We start from the raw sequence: 23,346 nt of genomic DNA on the forward strand, positions 1-23,346 counted from the left end.
GGATCTGTATTATTGGACAAATTCTGAACCGACAATTTCGATTCAGTCTGTCTTGCCCTAACTTTTCTTTCGCTTCTTTCCCCGTTACTTGCCGTCTGAAACGATTTCACGAGAGAGAGATAGGCTGAGGATGATACAAAGCGAAATAAAATTGCTGTTGGAAGCACCAACATTGAGTTGGCAGGGCTTGAGTGGCTTGAATGATGCTATTCTAAGTGAGACAACTTAAGCAGCCCACATGGCTTGACCCCGCTGAAAATGTCTCGCTTTGCTACTGGCTCCAGTGGTCTTCTAGAATTAGAAACCTGGAACTACAGTACTTTATAGGGGACCTACTGGGGACTAACTGGAGCTGGAGATAACCCTGTTTTCTCCCGCAGGGTCAGTGTTCTTCATCCTTGAAAGAGTGGTGGGGCCAGTGGGCCCAGTGGGACGCTGAGGGGCAAACGTTTGGGGCGTAAGAACCCAGAAGCAGCTGCAAGCCGTTCCTGTACAAGGTAGGTCGCAGCTCGTAATTTGGTACGACCTGAGCTGCTCGTCGATCTTTTTATGTATGGTTTGATTGCCTCACCGCAATAACCGCTCACCAAAGAACCTTGCCTGCCTTGTCCTTTTTCCTTTTCGTCTTCCTCCCTCTTGGCTGATAACGCCTTCGAACCCCTCCTCTTGCTGTTCGTTTGTTCCCAACACTCCCTCGTCCGTCTTTGCGCCGTCACCACAAAACACTCCTTTTGAAAGCCTCAAATCAAGTCCAGATTACGTCATGGCACCCGTCGGAACTGTTCTCATCACCGGGTGAGCTCCCCCCTCGCATGGGCCTCCCTTCCTCGTTCAACGCCGCTGCTACCGCAAGGCGGCCAGATGGGCGCGCTGTCCAAAGGGGAAAAAGAAAACAGACAAGACACACCAAGAAGCTAACGGGACATGCAGTGGTACCGGCTACATCGGCTCCTTCACCTCGCTGGCGCTTCTCGAGAACGGCTACGATGTCGTGATTGTCGATAACCTCTACAACTCCTCCGAGGTGGCCCTCGACCGCATTGAGCTCATCTGCGGCAAGCGGCCCAAGTTCTACAAGGAGGACATCACAGACAAGCCTGCCCTCGACAAGATCTTCCAGGAGAACCCGGCCATCGACAGTGTTATCCACTTCGCGGCCCTCAAGGCAAGTGGCGCATCATCCTACAAAAGCCATTAGGTGGGGTGATGATGGCGAGAACCAAGAAAAGAAATGCAAAATGAGGCTGACTGAAGTGATACCCTGGCGCAGGCTGTCGGCGAGTCTGGCGAGATCCCACTCGAGTACTACCGCGTCAATGTCGGCGGCAGCATCTCTCTGCTGCGCTCCATGAGCGAGAACAATGTCACCAACATCGTCTTTTCGTCCTCAGCCACCGTCTACGGCGACGCCACCCGCTTCCCCAACATGATTCCCATCCCAGAAAACTGCCCGACCGGTCCCACCAATACCTACGGCCGCACCAAGTCCATGATCGAGAACGTCATCGAGGACCACATCAATGCCCAGCGCACCGTGCTGAAGAAGGCCGGCAAGCCCTATGAGCAGTGGAACGGCGCGAACCTGCGCTACTTCAACCCCTGCGGCGCCCACCCGTCGGGCATCATGGGCGAGGACCCCCAGGGCGTGCCCTACAATCTGCTCCCTCTGCTGGGCCAGGTCGCCACCGGCCAGCGCGAGAAGCTGCTCGTCTTTGGCGAGGACTATGCCTCGCGTGACGGCACCGCCATCCGCGACTACATCCACGTGTGCGACCTGGCCAAGGGCCACCTGGTCGCGCTCAACTACCTGCGCGAGCACAAGCCCGGCGTCAAGGCGTGGAACCTGGGCTCCGGCCGCGGCAGCACCGTCTTCGAGATCATCAAGGCCTTTAGCTCCGTCGTCGGCCGCGACCTGCCCTACCAGGTCGTCGAGCGCCGACAGGGCGACGTCCTCGATCTCACGGCCAACCCGTCCCTGGCCAACAAGGAGCTCAACTGGAAGACCGAGCTGAGCATGGAGGATGCCTGCGCCGACCTGTGGCGGTGGGTCAGCAACAACCCCAAGGGTTACCGCCAGGATCCTCCCGCCGAGATTCTGGCGGCCCTCAAGAAGAATTGAGTGCCTTGTTCTTCTGAAACCATAGAAAGAGAAAGAGAGAAAAGAGGGAAAATGCATGAAGGCTAGCATTTTGGGAGGATGAAAAGTGTCTACTGCCAGTGGAAGGAAAAAGAGAAGAAAAAAAAAGACGATTCCCGTGAATATGAAGGTTTTTTTTTTTGGGGGGGGGGGGGGGGGCAATGGTGCATTGCTGAACCGCTCACAGAGAGTCTCTTACAACATAACGATGTAAATGAGATTTTGATAGTCCCCGGAGTGCATCACGATAGAACAAGCGTGTTGGGATCAGCTGTCAATAATGAGCAAAAGGCTCAATATGCCTAACGTATTCAAGTACATACGCAATGCTGCACGTCACTCTGCAAAATGCTTGGGCAATCCACTGCCCGTTTCAAACAAGATTCTCGTGCCTGTTGGAAAACGTGAAGTGACAGCAGAAGTGTCGCCGCTATAGGCACCTGGGCGCATTCACCTGCATGGGGGGTTTGATGCATTTTCTGTCGACCTCGTGACTTCGACGAGCAGGCAATGATGGGTGAAGGACCCATCCAAACAACAAACACGTATACAAGTCACTGTATGACCGTCAGTGGTCAAAATTTATCTCGCCCGCCGCGCTGTCGAGAGACTCTTGTCATAGCGCAAAGACGTCTTTGTTGTCAACTCACTCGGCACTGACTAGGACTTGGGGGGAGGGGGGTCACAATCAACGCATATAATGATCTCGTCTTTGTGTGATAGCTACGAAAATACTGGTAGACGAGTGTCAATTGTTCGACGGAACCGGCGAGATTATACCTTTGGAGGCCTTGAACAAAGTGTTGTGGCTTGTTTAGTCTCACCGGGGTCTGCTCCGTCTGCTATATTTCTTTCACCGCATTGGTATTTTGTTTTTTGTATGAGGCTGATGTGAGCTTTGTTGATATCTTTGACTCTTGGCTACGGTTCTCCTTGAAAATCACAGTTCATTGTTTCCCCATTTTATCGGCCTTCTCTCCCTGGCTTCAGGATCATTACCGTGCTTTTTCTTCAGTATCGTCAACGTGGAAGCTGGCACCGGGTACGCAACCCAGTATGAGGTCTACGTAAAGATAGCTCATCAGAATCATCGCTCTCCCATCGTGTCTGATCATACAATTGCTTTCGGAAAATCACTTCTGCCTGTTCAAGAGATGGTTCTTCTCAGGGTCAAAATTTGAATGATATTACCACCTAATTTAAGTGAGGGAGTACATGCAGGCAACCCAGCAACGGGTGAGTTGATATTTCCTTCCCAAGTGTCTAGTCTGTCACCTCTCCTAGTCTACCTGACACCTCGAGCTGTTGCACGGCTCTCTCCCCTTATATCAACCCTCATTCATTGTTCCCAAATCGCAATCTTACTGCCTATGGTCTGAAGGGAAACTCGTTTTATAACCCTAACCCTTTTGTCCTTTCGCTCAGTGAACCACCCCTGCTCATTGTGCAGGGAGACCCACTTCTCTCGACCTCTCTGTCTTTCTACACAGACGCGCTACAACCTTCAAGTAAACGGTCACAAATGCCTTTGCCTGGATTTCTTTGATGTTTACACAACTTTCGTTTCTCTCTCTCCTCTTCGAATCAACCCTTTTCTTTACATCAGAATCATCCAAACCTTTATCTGATTTGCCTCTTAGGCATCTCCATGTCACCAAACAACAACGCGCCATCTTCACAGACCGGCACCGACCGCGACAAAGACGAGCAGCAACGCTCCCAGTGAAGCTCACAAACAAACTTGATTTTGGGAATCTGTCTTTCTGCACTGAAATAAATCAAAATGCCACCCAAGCGAGGCCGTGGTGGCGCCCGTGGCGGGGCGCGGGGCGCATCTCGAGCGCGTGGCACACCTGGACCCTCAACCGTCGACGACACACGCGAGGCGACCCCTGTCGTGGATCCCACGATGAGATCGCGGCGCACACCCGCACCCAGCAGGTTCAGCAGCTCATACGGCTCGCCCGTGGTCCTGAACTCATCGCGCAACCTCTCTGGAGGCAGCGCCCGATCCGCCATCGGTGCTGCTCTCGAGACGATCAAGACCGCGAACGAGGAGGACCTCCAGCAGAGTGATTCTGACGCGACTGGTCGCAGCGACGACCACGACGACAACAGCGCTCGCGGCAGCGACGACGATACCCGAGCTATGCCGCCACCCCCCCTTCCCATACAAAGTGAGCCCCGTCAGGCGTAAAGCGCACTTCACCTTGACTTCGTTTCACCGTCTTACTAACAAAATCCAATAGGAGGACTTCGAGGTCGCAGGGCCGGTTCCGTCCAGCCTGTCAGCCTATTTGACGGTGGCTCGTCTCCTCAAACTCGTTTTGGCTCAGAGCCACCATACTCTGATGCTATGTCTCAGAGAAGCTTCGTTGAGGAGAGCCAGATCTACAGCGGTGCGGACTTTGCTACGCCCCGACGGCCTCGAGCCACTGGTCCCGATCGCTCGCGACAGTCTCCCGCCACTCGATCCTCAGCTCGTCTCGCTGCCAAGAATTCTGCAGCGAGAAGCGATGCCAGCGTCACGCCATCTCCACCTAGGCCAGGCGCAAACACGCACGCCCGAGTGCCTCCCCCCATGTCCGACTCCATCGATGAAAATGATGAAGAGGACCCTCTCCTGAACCCTACTCCTCGCGGCCTGCCTGCTAGAAAGGGCTCTGTCGATGCCGCCTCACCCGATCTCAGCGATCGCATGCGTAGGGCCCGTGCAGCTCGAGGCCCTCGACTGCTGTCTGAGAGCGACCGAGGCGATTCAAGTGAGGATAGCGATGTCGGTGAGAGCAGTGATGCAGAGAGACCCCGGAAGCCATCGACTCAGCCACATCTGGATTCTCGTGGACCACAACCCAGCCGTCCCAACCCTGTGCAAGACGCTCGCACTGGCGATCTACGGCTGCCTCACCCTAGGTCCCATAACATTCTAAACAACGTTTATTTGCCAACTCCTCCTATGAATGGAGGCCTTCATCAGCCGCTCGGTCTTTCCAATGGGCTTGCAACCTCTAACGTCTCGTCTTCATGGAAAGTGAACAAAAATACTGCTGTCCCCGCTGCCAGACAGCCAGCTGCCGGCGACATACGTGCCGACTCGGCTTCGTCGTTCTATGGTGGCCCAGCTTTGTATGAAGAGGAGGACATAGAGGACAATTTGTGTCTTTATATCGTGAAAGAGTTTCTCAACCTATTCCGCTTCAGCAAGTGGCCTCGTTGGCTGGGAACAGCAATGCAGGCCTGGGGCCTACTTGTTTTGCTTTGTTGGGGGTTTCTTATCATTCTGGGTATATCTCTACCTGCGCACACGTGGGAAGGCGTCAGCGTCAGCAAAGACCAGCCCTTGCATGGCATCTCTCACTGGCGCCAGAATGTCGCCCAATGGGTCCCTTGGGTCGTTCTTCACCCTTTCGCGGTGCTCACTGGAGACCTACATTACGTCGACTTTCGAGACCAGCTTCACTGGGCCGAGATCGGTAATCACCGAAACGCCATCCAGATTGATACCCTCACAGGCGCTGTGGACGAGATGCGAAGGATTCTTCCTGAGCTCATTGCCATCAAGGTGGACAAAAGCTCGAACAAATGGACCGTGGACGACGCATTTTGGCACGCGATGAACGAGGAGGTGAAGCAAGGCGGCCTCATGCATTCTATCCTCACCATGGAAAAGTCGCGAAATGACTCGTATACGATCTCAGATTCTCACTGGGGTGCCATCCTGCAGCGTATCCAAGCTGAGAACCTACTTTTGCCCAAGCAACCGGTCGTTACAGACGGCGAGCTGGCCCTCGACGGCGATATTACGGACTACGTGGATCAGGCCGTGTCACAGGCATGGGCAGACTGGCTCAAAAATAATGAGGAGGCGATCAAGCGGTCCCGGGGAGACGCTGAGGAAGACCGCAACCCGCATTGGCAGGACCTGTACGGCGATGTCGACAAGATCGTAGCCCAGAGGCTCCAGGCCCTGGGTCTCGAGGAACGCATCGTCACGAAGGAGAACTTCATTCAGGAGGTTGAGCGTCAATCCAGCCAGCATGCCGCTCAGATACGAGTGGAGATGGAAGCCATGCAGGGCAGGCTCGATACGGCTCTCGCTATGGCAGAGGAGGCGAAGGCTGCCGCCGAGGTTCCAGCTGGTATGAGCCAAACAGAGGTCAAGGCAATGATCGACCAAGTCGTCCGGCGAAGCATAGCGGACGCACAGCTTGAAAGCGTTGCCAAGGGCCACATCAAGGCGAGCCTCGATAATGGCCTCCTGCGACGCAGGAACTACTTTAGCACCCTCCGTGGAGCTATCGTCGACCCAAGCCTGACATCAAGCTCCTACGACTGGGGAAGCAAGGCAACGGAAGTGAAAGGGGCGGGAGGATTCCTCGGCTTGAACTTATTCTCGCGCAGGAAGTGGGAGCCAACGCTCCGTGATGGTGGTCAGGATGCCGGGGTCTCGTTCTCCCCAAGCATGGCCCTCGAGAAGTGGGAGGAGGACGGTCAGTGCTGGTGCGCCGGCGTGGGAGATGCTAAAGACATCTCCGGCGCCGCCGACCTATCCATCCTGACTGCCGATACCGTGATTCCTCAACACCTTGTGGTCGAGCACATTACCGCCGAGGCCACTTTCGACCCGGGCTCCATGCCCAAGGATATCGAGGTATGGATCCGCGCGCCGACAGACAAGCGCAGCCGGACGCTCCAGGATTGGAGCAGCCAGCGCTGGGGCTCCGCCCTCAGGGGCCCGGACAGCAACCGCCTCCGCCAGCGCGGATTTGTCAAGGTCGCTGAGTTTCAGTACGACAACAGCGTCACCAAGGGCGAGAGCCAGATCTTCAGGCTACCAGAGGAGCTGCTGAACATGGACGCCCAGACGCGACAGGTCCTGGTGCGCGCCAAGACGAATTACGGGGCCAAGGACCACACCTGCTTCTACCGCCTACAACTGTGGGGTGACGAGGGTGGAAACCGAGATATGAGCATGGTTGAGTGAGTGAAGGAATGAGAGAGTCCGCCTCTTTCCACGCATAGAGGGATAACAAACCCTCAAGACATTGTTTGTTCGATTCGTCGGTCGGCTAAATGAGCCAGGAGAGAAAGTTAGGATGTTGACGAATAGATGGAACAAACCCACAGAGACATTTGTTTGGTCAGTCGGCTGACTGACCGCTTTGTGCATTTTTAAAGAAGAAATCATCAGGGTGGCTAGCAAGCATTGGCGTTTATCGGAGATACCCAGAATATTTGTACATTTTCACCATAGCACCCGTCTGCTCTGGATCGGACCGAGAATCAATTGAACGTCCACGACTTTTTTCACATTTGTTGCCCTTTTAATGAGAATGAATTCAGGGCCGCAACTTGAACATGCCACCAAGGCGGAACCGCCCAATCGATGAACCTGACCTGACCCAAATATCTTTTGACATTGTTTTATGAAGGATATGCACCGCTCTATGATATAGCCAAGACCTCTCTATGTAAGTATAGGCACAAAACAATCTCTACAACTCCAGAAACCATCCCACCCCCCCCCCCCCGCCAAGGGGTTGACCACATGGACACAATAAGGATTACCTAGCCTCCCCCCCCCCCCTTAAGTTATTCTTCTATACGTATTTCACCAGTCGCGACCCAGCCTCTCCTCGTTATCCTCCGTCAGCTCGTACGCCGGCTTGAAGCCTCTTGCTCCGTCCTCCTTCTTCAGGTGCGGGTTGGGGTGGGTGTCCTCGGTACCACCGAGGGATGTATAGCCTTTATCGTAAAGGGAGAGGTATGGGATGTTTAGGTGCCGTATAAACTATAGATGATGATGATGATGATGGTCAGCCTATTTCGTCTTCTATTACACGCCTCTTTTTTGGTGTCCTCCATCATCCCGCCAGAAAAAAAAAAAAAAAAAAAAAGCCTCCTCTCGTCATCTTCGATTATCTCTCGGAACAAAAGGGGGAGAGAGAGGAGGAAGAGAGGGGGACGCGGGATCCAACGTAGTGCCCGGGGAAGGAACTCACAGCCCAGATCTCGGCATAGTGCCAGTCGATGACAGGGTGCACGCGCATAAAAGCCGGCCACCCGTCGTCGGTAGGGTCGAAGTGGCGCAGGTCGGCGCCGTGCGGGTCGGTGCGCCTGGTGCCGACGAAGATGGCGCGGAGCCTGGGCCGCTCGGCGAGGTAGGCGTCGAGGGCGGCGCGCATGGGCAGGGCGTAGCGGCACAGGTCGAGGTGGTAGGCGGCGGCGGAGGCGTTGACGAAGGTGTCGACCTCGGCGAAGGGATGGGGGGAGACGATGTAGACGGACTGCAGGGACGTGGGGAAGGCGTTTGTCGGTGTGGCGGCGCGCGGGGTCGCGGAGAGGGGCGTGTTGGTCGGGGGGTTGGAGTGGCGGGGAGGACCGAACGAGAGGGCGGAGGGCGTCGTCGTGGAGGGTGGAGGGGTTGGTTCAAAGTGGCGGGGGAGGCACGCGAGGATGAGGATGAGCAGGACGAGGCAGTCCTTGCCGCCGTTGTAGGAGAGCGAGAGCTCCTCAAGGCTGTGCGAAGTGTTGGACACACGTGTGTAAGTCAGCCAGCCTGCTCGGTCTGCCAGGGCTTTGGCCGCCGGGGATCGATTCGTGGAGAATGCCACCACCCTACCTGTACTTGTCCAGTGCCTCGTCGATGACGCTCACGGCCTCCCGGACCTGGGCCTGAACGCCCCTCAGCAGCTTCGTCTCGACGTCTTCGGCCAGAAAGGCCTCCACCTTGTCCTGCAGCTCGAGGCAGACCTGCCGCAGGGACGGGGCGGCCGGAGCAGCAGCCTCGCCGCCGCCGCCATTCTGTGGGTGGTGGGTGGGGCCCTGCTGCAGCATCGCGTCGTATGTCGTTATCTCGCGCTGTTTGGTAGCTCAGCCATGGACAGGAGGGAGGAAAAAACCGTGACGGGAGAGGTGAGTGATTCGTGGGAGGAGGGAAAAGAGGAGGAGTAGGAGGAGGAGGAGAAGGCGGTGGAACGAGGCGGGATCAAGTATCTATGTGCTGACGGACTTGAAGTTATGTTGGGCCTGCGGCTACGGTACCAACCAGTAGATACGAGACCCCTCCTCCGGTTGGGAACGAGCCCCTCCAACGGTTGCGCAGGGGCTCTTTGCTGTAGCTCCTCGGTCTCGGGTTGCGGCTACGGTGGGGGATCGACGGCGTGGTTTAGCGGGTTGGGGGGGCCCGCACCAGGCGGCCACAGCATCACATGGTACTGTAGCATTACCATTGCCCTGGGATCATTTGTCCTGCCTATAAGTATGCATGCTATCGATGAACAACAATAATACCTCGCGACTTTGATTGGCTCTCTTTCTTTCTTTCTCTCTCTCTCTCTCTCTCTATCTATCTGAATATTTCCCAGTCCTCTTTTCCCTCTCCCTGTTTTGTTTTCTTTTCTTTTTTTCGTTCTCTCAAAACGAATGAAATTGCTGCACGTTCCCAAGCGGATGATCTTATTCTTTTCCCTCCATACATCAACCTTCGGTGAAAGGCTACTTACCACAGTGATTATCGTCGTCTGAGGTCCTTCGATGTCGAATCATTCGTAGAGACCTCATCATCTTCAGGGTCAAAAAAAAAACATCTTGTATTGCCAGGCTGCCCATAGCAAAAGACGATCGTCTATTCTATACAGTAGCCCCCCCCCCTGCTGAACTGGGTTCGGGAGACATAGCGCTCGTCCTAAGGTGGATGCCGAACTCACAGTGACAAACGATCTTGCCGTAAACAAACCGCAATTGGATGTCCCGAGTACTTGAGCCGCCAGTGATGCCTGCTAGCGGCCTCCCGGACAACAAGATCTTTATCGCTGCAATGCCTGCCGCAAAAAAGTTTCGAGAACCTCATAGTACGGTACAGTTGCATTCGCCCTCTTGGAAATTTTTCTGGCCTCGCACTCTTTCAACTCGCGAGACAACAAGTACAGACCACAGTATGCCTGCGCGAGCCAGAGCAAGACCGAAAAGGTCTTCAGAAGGCAAGGTCCTGAAGAGAAAAAGGGAGAACGATGATCATGACAGGCTGAAAAAGGCGATTGACGAATTTGTAAGTCGTCCCTCTCTTCAATTCAAGGTCCCTTCAACAATACCCCCATCCTACAGAACACTACAAAACCCCAAGAATGTGATGTCTCATGCTCATATCTCTTATGCCAGGATCCCAAGGCTGCCCCCGTCAAGAGTTTTACCGATCTCCCCATCTGCGAAGCCACCGCATCCGGCCTGCGAGCCTCCCACTTTGATACCCTTACCGATGTCCAAGCCCGCGCCATTCCCTCCGCTCTCAAGGGCAACGACCTCCTCGCCGCCGCAAGGACTGGCAGTGGCAAGACGCTCGCCTTCCTAATTCCTGTTCTCGAGAAGCTCTATCACGCCCGGTGGACCAACAATGTCGACGGCCTGGGCGCCCTCATCATCTCGCCCACCCGTGAGCTAGCCGTCCAGATCTTTGACGTCCTGCGCAAGATTGGACGTTACCATGACTACTCCGCCGGCCTGGTCATCGGCGGCAAGAGCCTGAAAGAGGAGGCAGAGCGCATTGATCGGATGAATATCCTCGTCTGCACTCCCGGCCGCATGCTGCAGCACCTCGACCAGAGCTTTGGCCTCAACGTGTCCGACCTGCAGATCCTAGTGCTCGACGAGGCGGACCGCATCATGGACATGGGCTTCCAGCACGCGGTGGATGCCCTGGTTGAGCACCTTCCCAAGGAGAGACAGACTCTGCTGTTCAGCGCCACCCAGAGCAAGAAGGTCTCGGACCTGGCCAGATTGAGTCTGAAGGACCCGGAGTATGTGTCAGTCCATGAGGCCGCGGAGACAGCAACACCGAGCACGCTCGAGCAGTCGTATATTGTCACACCGCTTCCCGAGAAGTTGGACACATTGTACGGCTTCATACGATCAAGCCTAAAGAGCAAGACGGTCGTGTTTTTGTCGTCTGGCAAGCAGGTGCGATTCGTATACGAGACATTCCGTCAGCTACAACCTGGTATTCCCCTGCTACATCTGCACGGGCGACAAAAACAGGAGGCACGGTTGCAGGTCACCCAGAGGTTCACATCGGCGAAGCACGCCTGCCTGTTTGCCACGGATGTGGTGGCACGAGGTGTGGACTTCCCTGCAGTCGACTGGGTCATCCAGGTGGACTGCCCTGAAGACGCGGATACATACATCCATAGGGTCGGCCGGACAGCCAGGTATCAGAGCAAGGGACGGGCAGTTTTGTTCCTCGACCCGAGTGAGGAAGAAGGCATGATAAAGAGGCTGGAGCACAAGAAAATCCCCCTACAGAGGACCAACGTGAAGGACCACAAGAAGAAGAGCATCAGGAACCAGCTGCAAAGCATGGCATTCAAGCAGCCGGACATCAAATACCTGGCACAGAAGGCATTCGTCACCTACGTCCGCTCGATATACCTCCAGAAGGACAAGGAGGTGTTCGATATGAAGAAGCTGGACTTGGACGGATACGCATCCAGTCTAGGTCTGCCGGGTACACCACAGATCAAGTTCCAGAAGGGTGAAGACATCAAGAAACTCAAAAACGCACCAAGGATGGCACAGTCGAGCGGGTCAGAAGACGAATCAGACGACGAGGGCAGGAAACCAAAGGGCAAAGAGGAAGTCCGAACAAAGGTGCAGAAGATGTTCGAACGAACGAACCAGGACGTCCTGTCGAGCCACTACCGCAAGATGGTTGGCGATGGGGACGACGACGACGATGACGAAGAAGCCGACTTCTTCAAGGCGAAACGCGTCCTGAACGATGAAGATCTGGACCAGGCCGCAGCGAAGCGCAGTGGTCGCGGCGGAGACGATGCACAGCCCAAGGTGGTCGACCTTGGCGGGGACCAGCAGCTGATTGTGGACTCGAAGCGCCGCGAGAAGCTGCTGACGTCCAAGAAGAAGCTGCTCAAGTTCAAGGGCCACGGTCAGAAGCTCGTGTTCGACGACGAGGGCAACGCGCACCCGATCTACGAGCTCATCGACGAGGAGGGCTTCAAGGCACAAGGCCCTGTGGAGGAGCTGCGTCGGCAGTTTGTCGAGGGCGAGAGCGGCAAGGTGGCCGAGGCGGACGTCGAAGACAAGGAGCTCGCGAGACAGAAGCGCAAGGAGAAGAGGGAACGGCGAAAGATGCTCGAGAAGATGGAGCGGGGCGAGGGTGCTGGCCCTGCCGGGCCCGTGGCACAACTGGAGGACGCAGACGGGGACGAAGAGGATCCGCTTGCGCTGCTCCAATCGTTGCCTATCGCTGGTGGTCCTGGAAGTGCGGGCTCGGAGGAGGACGAGGAGGACAGAGAGCCGAGGACGAAGAAGGCGAAGAAGTGGTTCCAGGACGACTCGGATGAGGAGGAGGTCAGGAGGAAGAAGGCCAAGAAGAAGAAGGGCAAGAAGGTCATCGAGATGGCCGAGGAGCCGGAGACGCTCGAGGATCTCGAGGCCCTGGCTGCTGGACTGTTGGATGGATAAGAAGATTGGGACAATGATCGCATGGTATATGGATTTTCTGAGCCTTGCAACCTCAATCGAGTGCACTTGCCCGCCATTGGTGAAGGTGGTTCGAGGTGTGGCAGTGACCTTGTGTGCATCCTATGAAACTTTCCAGTGCCGAGGTACCTGAATATGATAACGCTGTAGGCACAGAGTCTCGCAGCGTTCAGCAGAACGTCCGAAATCAATTGCGAGCAATTATTCTCCCTGATAGGATGCTTGATCGAATGACACAGGCTCTATCATCGTTCGTGCCCTTCTCGCACAGCCCCATCCTTCCATACGGAAGGCATATTTGACTGACACCAACCGTCTCCCTTTTGCCCCATCCGTCCGCCCGCCTGCCCGCCCGTCTGTCGTCGCCCAATGCATCTACAACTTCCCAACAGCCCTCAGTCCCCTCTCCCCATCCACAAGCACACACCACCCCTCATGACCCCTCGTGCCACCCCCAAAGCCAGCAACCACGCTCTGGAACCCCATGCCGTCGGCCTCGCTCTCGGCCAGCTCACCCTCCCCGCGGCGCGCGTATTCGAGCACGGCGTCGTCAAAGGTGCCGGGCTGCAGCCAGACAGAGGGGACGCCGAGGCGCTTGGCCTCCTCGAGGACCTGGAGGGTGACGGGGGGCGGGGTGATGATGCTGACAGAGGTCTCGCGGGGGTGGGGGAGGGCGGAGAGGGATGGGACGGTGGGGATCTCGCTGGGCTGGTTGTTGTTGGTGGGGTCTGGGAGGGAGGGGACGGTGATGTGGGGGGCGGCTGGGTTGATTGGGATGGCTGGGATGTTATGGTGGAGATACCAGGCGAAGACTGGTGGGTGGAGAGAGGGTGGGAAGAAGAGAGTGGTGAGTCAGTTGAGATTTGTTGTCGGGTCTGTTCGTTGGAAGAAAGGCAGGTCAAGGTCAGGCTTACTCTTGTGGCCGAATTTGGCCGTATTGGAACTTGCGCCCACGACGGCGATATATTTGGACGAGAAGAACGTCTTCATGGAGGCCTCGGTACTCATGACGGGCGACGAAGTAGTGTGTCAAGAGAAAGAGATGGTGATGATGATCAAGTGTTGCACCTGTTGTGATGTTGGTTGTTGTGTTTTGGTTGAAACTCTGGTAAATGTACAAACCCCAGGGATTAATCTTATCACTTTGGGCACCTGAGTAATATACGTACGTGAACTGGATTTTTGTTCTATCGTTCTGCCCAATTTTCTCTTTGAAATAGTACTGATTACAGACAATGCTTGCTTGGATTCCAGCATTTGTTTGTTTGTTTGACATTTAATTTATTAGAGTACAGCTGATTTCAATTTGCACACTGAATAGTACAGTATGTACTGCTTTATTGGGGAACTGAGAAAATTACTCCCTGGGTGTTGTAGAGAGTGGTGAACTGCGACCATGTCCATGCCGACTTCTAATTAGCTGCGTGGAAGAGCTCGCCACACGCTTTGGGCAATTTCTTCCAGATCCTGGATGCTGAAAACGATGTCTCCCTCTCCAGGGTTTGGGTCTCGAAGAAACAGAAGTCTGAAAGACAATACCAATGCGCCTCTAGCAACGTTATAAGTATCTGGACTGGTTGGGTCCTTCGTGATAGTAACCGTTTGTCGCTTGACTGGTGCTAACGATCCCATAGATCGGGTTGTGGCTGCTCCAGGTCGCTGGCCTCGAGGTTCTTCTTCCCATTTCTCGAGAAGAATCTCCTGTCGTCTAGGATCGAATTTGACTAGCAACACAATCTTAACGCCATGGTTGGATGCAGAGAACCACCACTGCATATCGTTGCGTAAGCGTTGCAGAGACTCGGAATACCCAGCTTCGATAACGAGGGTAGGGCAGGCGTCTTCTGCACTGCGTTCTGGAAATGGGCCACCAGTAGAATCACCTTGTCCACTACGGCGCCCACCATGATTCCCACTTCTTTCGTAATATGTAGTCGCACCGCCTGTTTGCCACTCGCGTCTCAAACCCATATGAACAAGTTTCTCGGTGTAGATTGAGTTGAGCTGAAGATGGAGGACTTCATGAAGTCTGCGAGGGATAACCACGAAGAGAATCTCTACATCAGCATCGTACCGGCGAAAGCGGAGCTTACGGTGAGGTTCATGATGATCCTCGAGGAGTCTGAAATCAGCAGGTGTAACATGTGTGACAATGATGAAGTCGATGTCCCTGGCAATGCTATCAACCTTCTGGTAGAGCTCTCGAATGTTCGTGAACTGCACTGTCGGCAGCATCTCGTCATCCTCGGATGCCACCGAGGTAGGCTGAGTAGAGACGGGGAGAGGTGAGAGCGACATGATGACTGTGAATGTGGTGTGGGAATGATCTTTGATGGGTGTCGGGAAGGGGGCAGGCCATCACATCAACCTGGGAAAGTTCACTTAGCACGAATTACTGCAATGGTATACCTTGAACCACTAGCGGTGGTGCGCATCCTAAGGTACCTAGAGGAAGTCGGTAGTGTAAGGTACTTTACATCTCATAAGTAGTGCAAGGAAGCAGCAGCACTATAGTACAGATCGTCCGCAACCCATGGGACCAACCAGCTCTTGATCGAGAACATGTCCAAAGCATCAGCTTCACTCTTGAGAAGTATGCAAGATGCGTCAAAGCAGGGAGGAGCATGACGCTGCCAGCCCACCACAGAGAAAGAGTGGGGGCAAGTGGGGTCTCTGCGCTGAGGCGCCCAGATGCATAGCATGGAACAGTAACTGTGTTATCGCGCGTCAAGAGCAAGTAGGTCAGTGTCCATGCAAGCAATTGGAAACTCGCGCCGAGCTGCGCATGAACAGCACAGACCAGGTTGTTGGGCGAGGCGGCGCCCCATTAAAAATGGACAATAGGTTGAAGGGGGGGAAGGGGGCCGGGGCAGAGACCGCTCTTTTCTTTTCCTCGTCCTGTTTTATTTATGAAGGTGTAACTTAGACTCCTCCATAAAACATCATCGCCAACCCTCATCAACCTCGTCAAACTCGATTTTCAGTCCTCAGTCCTCAGAGAAGGTACCCCCACTAGCACATCAATCCCGCCCAGAATGGTAAGTGCTCGTTCGTCCCTCTGCTTCCTTTTGCTGCAATGCACTACTACCCCATCGCCCCCAACAATCCTGCCGATCTGACTCCGTGGGGGGGAGAATGATTGATCACTGTGTGGTATGGTTTGGTAGGCGAGAAAAAGGGTGACAGTGGTGGCTGGTGGCTGGTGCAGGTCTCACTGGGGTGCAAAGGACGGCACGGCCTGCTAGTGTGCGGGAGCGCTGTTGTTGACGCGGGTGTGTTGGTGTGTTGACGCCGTCGCAACTGGCAACCGGCCCAGAGGGAAGCGCGGTGCTGCCGCTTGTGCCTGTGCCTGGGTTGTTCCTGGTCCGCTTTCTGGTCGGGTTCAGGCTTGTGATCCCATCTCCAACTTTCGCCGCTCGCCGAGAAACCCAGCCCAGCCCAGCTTAGCCAGCCAGCCAGCCCGTCAGCCCAGCCACCGTCAAAAAACACAACAGCCAAACACAACGAACCACCACTGTCGCCATTGCCACTGCCTTGCTCTGCACCCTCACCAATCACTTGCTTCCATTCCTTCCCGACCATTTTCCTTTACCTTTCTGTCAGCCAACATCAACCACAACTGTATCGAAATCATATCACACACATACACACATACAGATTCTTTCATTTCCACTCTGCATCGGCTGCTGCACCTGAAGCATCGTGATACCCCAACTCCTACCGTGCCCACCCGCCGCCTTCATTTGCACCAACAATCAATAATACACAACAACCAACATTCGAAATGGCTTCTTCTAATTACGACGCGCAGGCTTCTACCAACTACAAGGAGGCTTTCTCGTTGTTTGACAAGCGCGGCAATGGCCGTGTCTCCCTCGATAACCTCGGCGACCTGCTGCGCGCATGCGGCCAAAACCCAACCATGGCCGAGATCCACCAGCTGGAGGAGAGCGTACAGGGTGACTGTGAGTTCAGACCACACGATGCCTCGCCTGCACGAAATCAATGCGAACGCGAGAAGAAAGAAACAAGAAGAGAAGAGACATGAAGGGGCGCGTGGGGCTGACTTTACCATTCCTCAACCCAAACAGTCGACTTCGAGACCTTCCAGCGCGTGCTGAACCGCCCCGGCGGCTTCCGCGACCCGGGCGAGCCCGACGAGTACTGCCGCGGCTTCCAGGTGTTCGACAAGGACATGACGGGCTTTATCGGCGTCGGTCAGCTCAAGTACATTCTGACCAACCTGGGCGAGAAGATGTCGGACGAGGAGGTCGACGAGCTGCTCAAGGCTGTCGACACTAGCTCGGGCCAGGTCAACTACACCGAGCTAGTCCGTACCATTCTGGCCAACTGATGACCGGTCAATGAGGCATTCTCGGGCTGTCCGTGGCAAGGATCAAGGACGGAGAGCTAGGGGAGTAGGAATGGGAGGACGAAGAACGAATTCATAAGATACCAAACAAAAACAAAGACGGTACGGCAGAGGGGAAGAAGCAGGGAGGTTGCTGCATCGTGTGCTACGGCATTAGCACACACACATTACTGTATAAAGTTTTGACGGAGTGATTGGGCCAGTGTTCTTTTCAGTTTCACGGTCTTTTTGCGGTGATGTGTTGGGTATTCCTGGATTGATTGGAGGTTTAGCCCAATGATAGCATCGAATATGATAGTTCCTTCAGACATCGGAACGCACCAATTCCAACCGCCCGCAAGCCCCATATCTCAAGCCCGTGAGGAAGATGGAAGTCTTGCGTGTATGTCTAGATGGTCTTGTCCATAACGTCCCAAAATTTGTTGGCCTCTGCATTCCACCTCATCGAAACCAAGTATTCCCAGCGAAGTGTTGTGCGTTAGGAAACTGCACAACAGCAGCAACCTCACATCACACCCGGCTTTGCGGAGGAGAGTGGGCTTGTGACCCCTGACCCCTGCCACCCCCTGCCAACCTCCCGCTCGAGCAATTCATCACTAATTGAGGGGTACTGCATGGTACGTGCCGTAGTACTAAGTCCGAATTAGTGGCAGCAGTAAGTACTACGAGCTGTAGCTCCCTCAGCACCAACAGCACCCCGCAACCTTCTCACACACCTAGAACGGCGTCCCCCTCCATGCCCGGAAACTCATATCGTCCCACCAGCAGCAGCAAACTGGCCCCTCCCACTGCAGCAGGAGCCTCCGGACGCAGGCCACTTCATCATAAATACTCGGGCCCCCGCCTCACCCTCCTCTCCGTCCTCTCCCTCCTTGTTCTCCTCATCGCCCTCATCCTGGCTGCCCCACGAGCTGTTCCGCGCATTCTCTTGCTCGGAACCCACCTGCGGCCCTTCTCTTCTCCCTCCTCCCTGCTCACAGCTCGTATTGCCCAGTATCCTATCCTCGCCCGTCTATACTCGACCTTTAGACCCGCATCGGACATTCCACAGCACATGATGGCCAAGTACACGAGCCCCCCGCAGGCCCCACCCACCTTCATTGGGACCAAGGACGACATCGTGTCCGACACCAAGGCCCTGTGCGAGAAGACCCGCTCCGTGCTGGACAAATTGGTCGCCGAGATCTCTGCTGGGGATGCCGCCAAGACCACTTTTGAAAATGTCATCTTGCCGCAGATCTATGAGGAGAATCAGTCGGCCCTTAGCAGCCGGGTGTTGGGGTTCTATCAGTATGTCTCGAGCGATGAGGAGCTCCGGAATGCGAGCACAGAGGCAGAGACGATCCTTGATGAGTTCTGTAGGTTCTCTCCTTCCTGTGACAGTCGGATTGCGCGCGTTGTACTGACTGCGGGGGATGCACAGCAATCGAGATGGGCATGAGAGAGGATGTGTTCAAGATCGTGGACGCTGTCTTCCAGAAGAAGGACACGCTGAACCTTGACCCAGAGAGCTTGCGTCTGCTCGAGAAGGAGAGGAAGAGCTACGTAAGTGCAGGCATGACGCGCATGACGAATGGGAACGCGGTATAACTGACGGGCGGGCGACCTTTCAGATCCGGAACGGCCTTTCCCTGCCCGAGGGCCCAAAGAGAGACCGCTTCAAAGAGATCAAGAAGAGGCTCTCGCAGATCCAGATCGAGTTCCAGAAGAACCTAAATGAGGAAAAGGGCGGCCTCTATTTCACCAAGGAAGAGCTGGACGGCGTGCCTGAGGACCTGGTGGAAACCTGGGACAAGGGAACCGACGAGAACGAGGGCAAGCTTCGTGTCAGCTTCAAATACCCAGACCTCTTCCCCACGATGAAGTTCGCCAAAAATGCCGAGACGAGACGCAAGGTATTCATCGAAAACGAGAATAAGTGCAATCAGAACGCGGCCTTGTTCAAGGAGGCCATTGTCCTGCGAGACGAGGCTGCTCGCCTCCTCGGCTACCCTGATCATGCCTCCTTCAGACTCGAGGACAAGATGGCCAAGACGTCCAAGGTCGTCAACGACTTCCTGGGCGATCTGCGGCAGCGCCTGGTAGCAGGCGGGGAGAAGGAGAAGAAACACCTCCTGGAGATCAAGAAGGCCGACCTCGAGGCTCGTGGTGAGCCCTTTGACGGCAAATACTACCTGTGGGATGCCCGCTTCTACGACCGCATCATGATCGAGAAGGAATACAACATCGACGAGAACAAGATCGCCGATTATTTCCCCCTTCAGCAGACAGTGTCGGGGATGCTGAATATCTTTGAGAAGATCTTTGGCCTCGTCTTTGTGGAGCTGAAGGCTGAGGACCGGGCCAAGATTAGTCCCACCGGCAAGGCGGAAGACGTCATCTGGCACGAGGACGTGATCATGTTCTCTGTCTGGGACGACCAGAGCGAGGGGGGCGGCTTCGTTGGCTACCTCTACTTGGACATGCACCCCCGGCAGGGCAAGTACGGGCATGCGGCCAACTTCAACATCCAGCCTGGCTTCCAGAACGCAGATGGCTCTCGACGGTACCCCGCGACCGCGCTTGTCTGCAACTTCTCGAAGCCTACGCCCAAGAAGCCCAGCCTGCTCAAGCACGACGAGGTGGTCACCCTCTTTCACGAACTTGGCCACGGTATCCACGACCTCGCGGGCCGCGTCAAGTTCTCTCGCTTCCACGGAACCGCCACAGTCAGGGACTTTGTCGAGGCACCTTCGCAGATGCTGGAGAACTGGTGCTGGACCCCCAGCCAGATCACGTCTCTGTCGGGCCATTACGAGACGGGAGAGAAGATCCCTGATGACCTGGTCGAGAAGCTAGTGGCAACCAAGAACGTCAACGGCGCGCTGTTCAACCTGCGACAGCTGCACTTTGGTATCTTCGACATGGCTGTCCACAGCCCTAAGAGCCATGAGGAGGTCAAGAGCCTGGAACCGAGCAAGCTCTACAACGAGCTCAGGACGGAAATTGTCGGATTCACAGGACCGGAGGCACAAGGCGAGCCGAGGTGAGTTGTCTTCCCTTTTGTCTGTACTCGGGTATGTGGCTCTCTAGATCGCATTGCTAACATGTCTATCCCGACAGCACCTGGGGTAACGGGCCCGCCACCTTTGGCCACCTCATAGGGGGATACGATGCGGGTTACTATGGCTACCTTTTCTCGTTGGTCTATTCCACGGACATGTTCTACAGCGTATTCAAGGCGGACCCGATGAACGAGAAGGAGGGCCGGCGGTACAGGCACACCGTACTGGAGAAGGGCGGCAGCCAGGAGGAGATGACGACCTTGGAGCAATTTCTGGGCCGCAAGCCCAACAATGAGGCATTCTACAAAGACCTGGGCATTACTGCCTGATTTGGGACGCCGGAGAGAGGAAGAAGAAAAATATGTCTGTTGAACTTAAGCAGCATAGCATCTGAGTTAGCAGATGGTTGAACAAGGGGGACTTGAAAAATGATTAAGAAAGAAAGAAAAGAAAAGAAAAAAAAAGATGGGATTCTTAAACAAGAGACCATACGTAGATTAATGCTGTTCAGGGCTGCCCCTTGCGAGAGCTCAATTCACCTATCGAAACGACTTATGCTGATGCTTGGGAATATGCGGGTCAACTTCGGTTCGAGCTAAGGCTCCCAGGAGCTTGTGCCTGACTCCGGTAATTGACGTTTCAGTGGGTCCAGGGCCTGTGTTTACATTCCGGCAGCTGACCCAATAGTGTTGCTAAGCGCCCCGGCGCCCATTGTTTTCTTCCCGCCCCTGCAACTCTAGCTCGTACTCCGCTTCTGCGACGCGATTCTGGACGCTGCGTCCAGACGAGGCAACGAAAAGAATCCGAACTGACGACATCGCGCCTTGGAGAGTCTGTTGTATTCTGCATACAGTAACCATCATCACATCTGCATTAGAGAAATCTTGCAACCCGTCACGCGCTCATAGCTCATTACACGCCCGACTCTACCGGTCCGAAGTCTACCACGCGTTCCCCGCCACACCGCGATACGTAACAAGTACTTCGGCTTGATTTTGACCACGGCTACAAGCGCGACGGGCTTTGTTCGGACGGCGAGAGGAACGAGGTAGCAATGGCTTCCGATGATATGGATGACTACCTTACATACCAGAATCGCCTGGCGTCCTTCACGGCGCCCCAGACCCTGTCATGGCCGCACAAGTCTCTCACACCGGAAGGCGTGAGTTCAAATTCTCCTCCTCTTGAAACCCCCCCACCCTTCTTGTTTACTGGCGCATGCTTCTCCTCGCTTGCTGTGTGGCCGGCTGACTGACTTACCAACGGCGCAAAAACAGATGGCCAACGCCGGCTTCATCTTCCAGCCAAACCACAGGCACCCGGACAATGCGACGTGTTTCCTGTGCAGCAAGGCCCTCGACGGATGGGAGGAGAACGACAGCCCTCTCGACGAGCACCTCAAGCACTCGCCCGAGTGTGGGTGGGCGATCACTGCTGCGGTCGAGGCGGAACTCGGGACCTACGCAATGGAGGACCCGCGAGACCCGCTGATGGTCGAAGCTAGGAAGGCAACTTTCGCTGGCAGGTGGCCACACGAGGGGAAGAAGGGCTGGAGCTGCAAGACGAAACAGGTAGGTTGGGAAGAGCTCTATAATTAACGGCGAGTGCAGGCTAACGCGTGCACGCGCAGCTGGTCGAGGCGGGCTGGAAGTACACCCCTCTGAATGACTCAGCGGACAACGTCACCTGCGCATACTGTCAGCTTTCACTGGACAATTGGGAGAAGAGCGACAAGCCCTGGTAAGTCACTTATGCTGCGACATGTTGATCTATCTAATTGTTCATGCTGACCCCGCACAGGGATGAGCACTACAGCCGTAGGCCGCAATGTCGTTTCTTCAGCCTCATCAGCTCCAAGCCGGCACCTAAGAGGGCTGGACAGTCAAAAGCTGCTAGGAGCTCCAAAGCGTCCAGACTCTCCCTCCAGTCTGTGGCTGGTATCTCGGATCTCACCTCAGTCGCGGATGTGACTGCCGACATCGACGATAGCGTAATGACTACCGCGTCCAACATGACGACAGCGTCAAAGGCCTCCAAAAAGACTGCAAAAGGGAAGAAGCCAGCTGTCAGCCGTGTGAAGAAGACCCGCGCCAAGAAGAGCGAGGTTGTGGAAATTTTTGAGGATGAACCACCCGCGCAGAAGGAGGAAATATCCCCTCCTCCGTCTCCGAGACCGACCAAGGGCAAGAAGAGAACTAGTAGTGAGATGGAAGGCTCTACGGAGATTGCTGCTGAGGCCCCAGCTCGGAAGAAGCGCGCCACCAAGACGCGTAAGGCTCGTGATAGCGGCGCGACCGAGATTTCCCATGCGGATACCGAGGTGACGGACGCCCCAGAGCCTGTGGGGAAGAAGCCTGCAGCCAAGAGAGCGACAAGAAAGGCATCGGGCACTCGCAAGGCTTCCTCGCGGTCAACACGTAAGGGCTCGGTAGCCACGACTGCATCGACAGCGTCCCCGCCTCCTCAGCTCCCAGACGACAATGAGATCGACAGACAGCTACAGGCCGACCTGGAACGGCCACTGACAGATGATGAGGACCACCCTGCGGATGCTGATCCCGAGACAAAGAAAGCGGCCGCAGCTCGCAAGAGGCAGAGCGTCGAGAATGCTGGCAGCGCAGCCGATCCACTTGCCAAGACGTTGACGACTGACTTTGCCATGTTTGATCCAGAGCCTGCGCAACCTACTGACGCGCAAATCGAGGCGGACTTGCGGTCTATGCAGAATGAGATGGATGTCGACAGGACGGAGCCCAAGCAGGAGCAGGAGCCAGAGCCAGAGCCAGAGCCAGAGCCAGAAGAGCTCAAGGTCCCGAAGAAAGGTCGCAAGACTGGTACGAGAAAGACATCCAAGCAGGCGGCGGCGGCGGCGAAGAAGGGTAAGGAGGAAGCTGCTCCCGCCGAACCAGCTCAGCTACAGACAGCCGCCGAGGCCGAAGAACCGGATGAAATTGCAGAGGCAGAGGTCAGTTTTGTCACCAACAGCACTACGGTCAGGAGATCTGTGGGCCGCGCATCTTTGGGCAACGCCGGGGCCCAAACGACAGCCAAGCCAGCCGCCAAGCGGGGCCGACCGCCTAAGAAGAAGGTATCGCAGGGGCCAATTGACGAGCCTGCAGAGGTTACTACTGCACCACCTCCTGAGCCCGCGGTCGAGCCGGAGTCGCAGCCGCAGCCGCAGGACATGCAAGTAGACGAGGATCAGACCCCAGTTCTGGTTCAGGAAACGCAAAAGCAAACTGGTAAAGCCAAGCGCGGTCGACCACCTAAGAAGACCAAAAACACGGGTGTCAGCTCTG

At 55.4% G+C, this 23,346-nt stretch overlaps 9 protein-coding genes across 9 annotated transcripts; 6 read left to right on the forward strand and 3 right to left on the reverse strand.

Annotated features, from left to right (window-relative positions):
- Positions 1–629: 629 nt before the first annotated feature.
- On the forward strand, positions 630–2,119 carry M406DRAFT_345253 (UDP-glucose 4-epimerase; the record flags this gene model as incomplete). Its single annotated transcript, XM_040922058.1, has 3 exons — positions 630–795; positions 931–1,165; positions 1,271–2,119. Exons 1-3 carry the CDS (start codon positions 764–766, stop codon positions 2,117–2,119), a joined length of 1,116 nt encoding a protein of 371 aa, XP_040777959.1. The 5' UTR covers positions 630–763.
- A 1,608-nt stretch (positions 2,120–3,727) lies between these two features.
- Positions 3,728–5,067, forward strand: M406DRAFT_350360 (uncharacterized protein; the record flags this gene model as incomplete). The annotated part of the gene is made up of 3 exons (XM_040922543.1): positions 3,728–4,314; positions 4,387–4,917; positions 5,051–5,067. Exons 1-3 carry the CDS (start codon positions 3,921–3,923, stop codon positions 5,065–5,067), a joined length of 942 nt encoding a protein of 313 aa, XP_040777960.1. The 5' UTR covers positions 3,728–3,920.
- Positions 5,068–6,756: 1,689 nt separating this feature from the next.
- Positions 6,757–7,439, forward strand: M406DRAFT_355430 (uncharacterized protein). The gene has a single exon (XM_040923169.1). It carries the CDS (start codon positions 6,771–6,773, stop codon positions 7,119–7,121), a length of 351 nt encoding a protein of 116 aa, XP_040777961.1. The 5' UTR covers positions 6,757–6,770; the 3' UTR covers positions 7,122–7,439.
- Positions 7,440–7,748: 309 nt separating this feature from the next.
- On the reverse strand, positions 7,749–8,974 carry M406DRAFT_252043 (adenine nucleotide alpha hydrolases-like protein; the record flags this gene model as incomplete). Its single annotated transcript, XM_040916809.1, has 3 exons — positions 7,749–7,928; positions 8,140–8,656; positions 8,760–8,974. The coding sequence occupies 3 exons, from the start codon at positions 8,972–8,974 to the stop codon at positions 7,749–7,751; spliced, it is 912 nt and encodes a 303-aa protein (XP_040777962.1).
- A 1,102-nt stretch (positions 8,975–10,076) lies between these two features.
- M406DRAFT_345254 (DEAD-domain-containing protein) lies at positions 10,077–12,763 on the forward strand (the record flags this gene model as incomplete). Its single annotated transcript, XM_040922059.1, has 2 exons — positions 10,077–10,187; positions 10,298–12,763. 2 exons carry the CDS (start codon positions 10,077–10,079, stop codon positions 12,611–12,613), a joined length of 2,427 nt encoding a protein of 808 aa, XP_040777963.1. The 3' UTR covers positions 12,614–12,763.
- A 243-nt stretch (positions 12,764–13,006) lies between these two features.
- Positions 13,007–13,639, reverse strand: M406DRAFT_39270 (uncharacterized protein; the record flags this gene model as incomplete). Its single annotated transcript, XM_040924096.1, has 2 exons — positions 13,007–13,443; positions 13,546–13,639. The coding sequence occupies 2 exons, from the start codon at positions 13,637–13,639 to the stop codon at positions 13,007–13,009; spliced, it is 531 nt and encodes a 176-aa protein (XP_040777964.1).
- Positions 13,640–13,907: 268 nt separating this feature from the next.
- Positions 13,908–14,851, reverse strand: M406DRAFT_274460 (uncharacterized protein). The gene has a single exon (XM_040918222.1). It carries the CDS (start codon positions 14,600–14,602, stop codon positions 14,048–14,050), a length of 555 nt encoding a protein of 184 aa, XP_040777965.1. The 5' UTR covers positions 14,603–14,851; the 3' UTR covers positions 13,908–14,047.
- Positions 14,852–16,181: 1,330 nt separating this feature from the next.
- Positions 16,182–17,336, forward strand: M406DRAFT_101854 (uncharacterized protein). Its single transcript, XM_040914974.1, has 2 exons — positions 16,182–16,596; positions 16,723–17,336. Exons 1-2 carry the CDS (start codon positions 16,416–16,418, stop codon positions 16,983–16,985), a joined length of 444 nt encoding a protein of 147 aa, XP_040777966.1. The 5' UTR covers positions 16,182–16,415; the 3' UTR covers positions 16,986–17,336.
- A 724-nt stretch (positions 17,337–18,060) lies between these two features.
- M406DRAFT_287977 (zincin) lies at positions 18,061–20,523 on the forward strand (the record flags this gene model as incomplete). Its single annotated transcript, XM_040918769.1, has 4 exons — positions 18,061–18,361; positions 18,427–18,548; positions 18,617–20,028; positions 20,106–20,523. 4 exons carry the CDS (start codon positions 18,061–18,063, stop codon positions 20,374–20,376), a joined length of 2,106 nt encoding a protein of 701 aa, XP_040777967.1. The 3' UTR covers positions 20,377–20,523.
- Between the last annotated feature and the right edge of the window lie 2,823 nt (positions 20,524–23,346).

Source organism: Cryphonectria parasitica (genome assembly GCF_011745365.1).
Source record: "Cryphonectria parasitica EP155 unplaced genomic scaffold M406scaffold_3, whole genome shotgun sequence".
In the NCBI taxonomy this organism is placed as follows: Eukaryota; Fungi; Ascomycota; class Sordariomycetes; order Diaporthales; family Cryphonectriaceae; genus Cryphonectria; species Cryphonectria parasitica.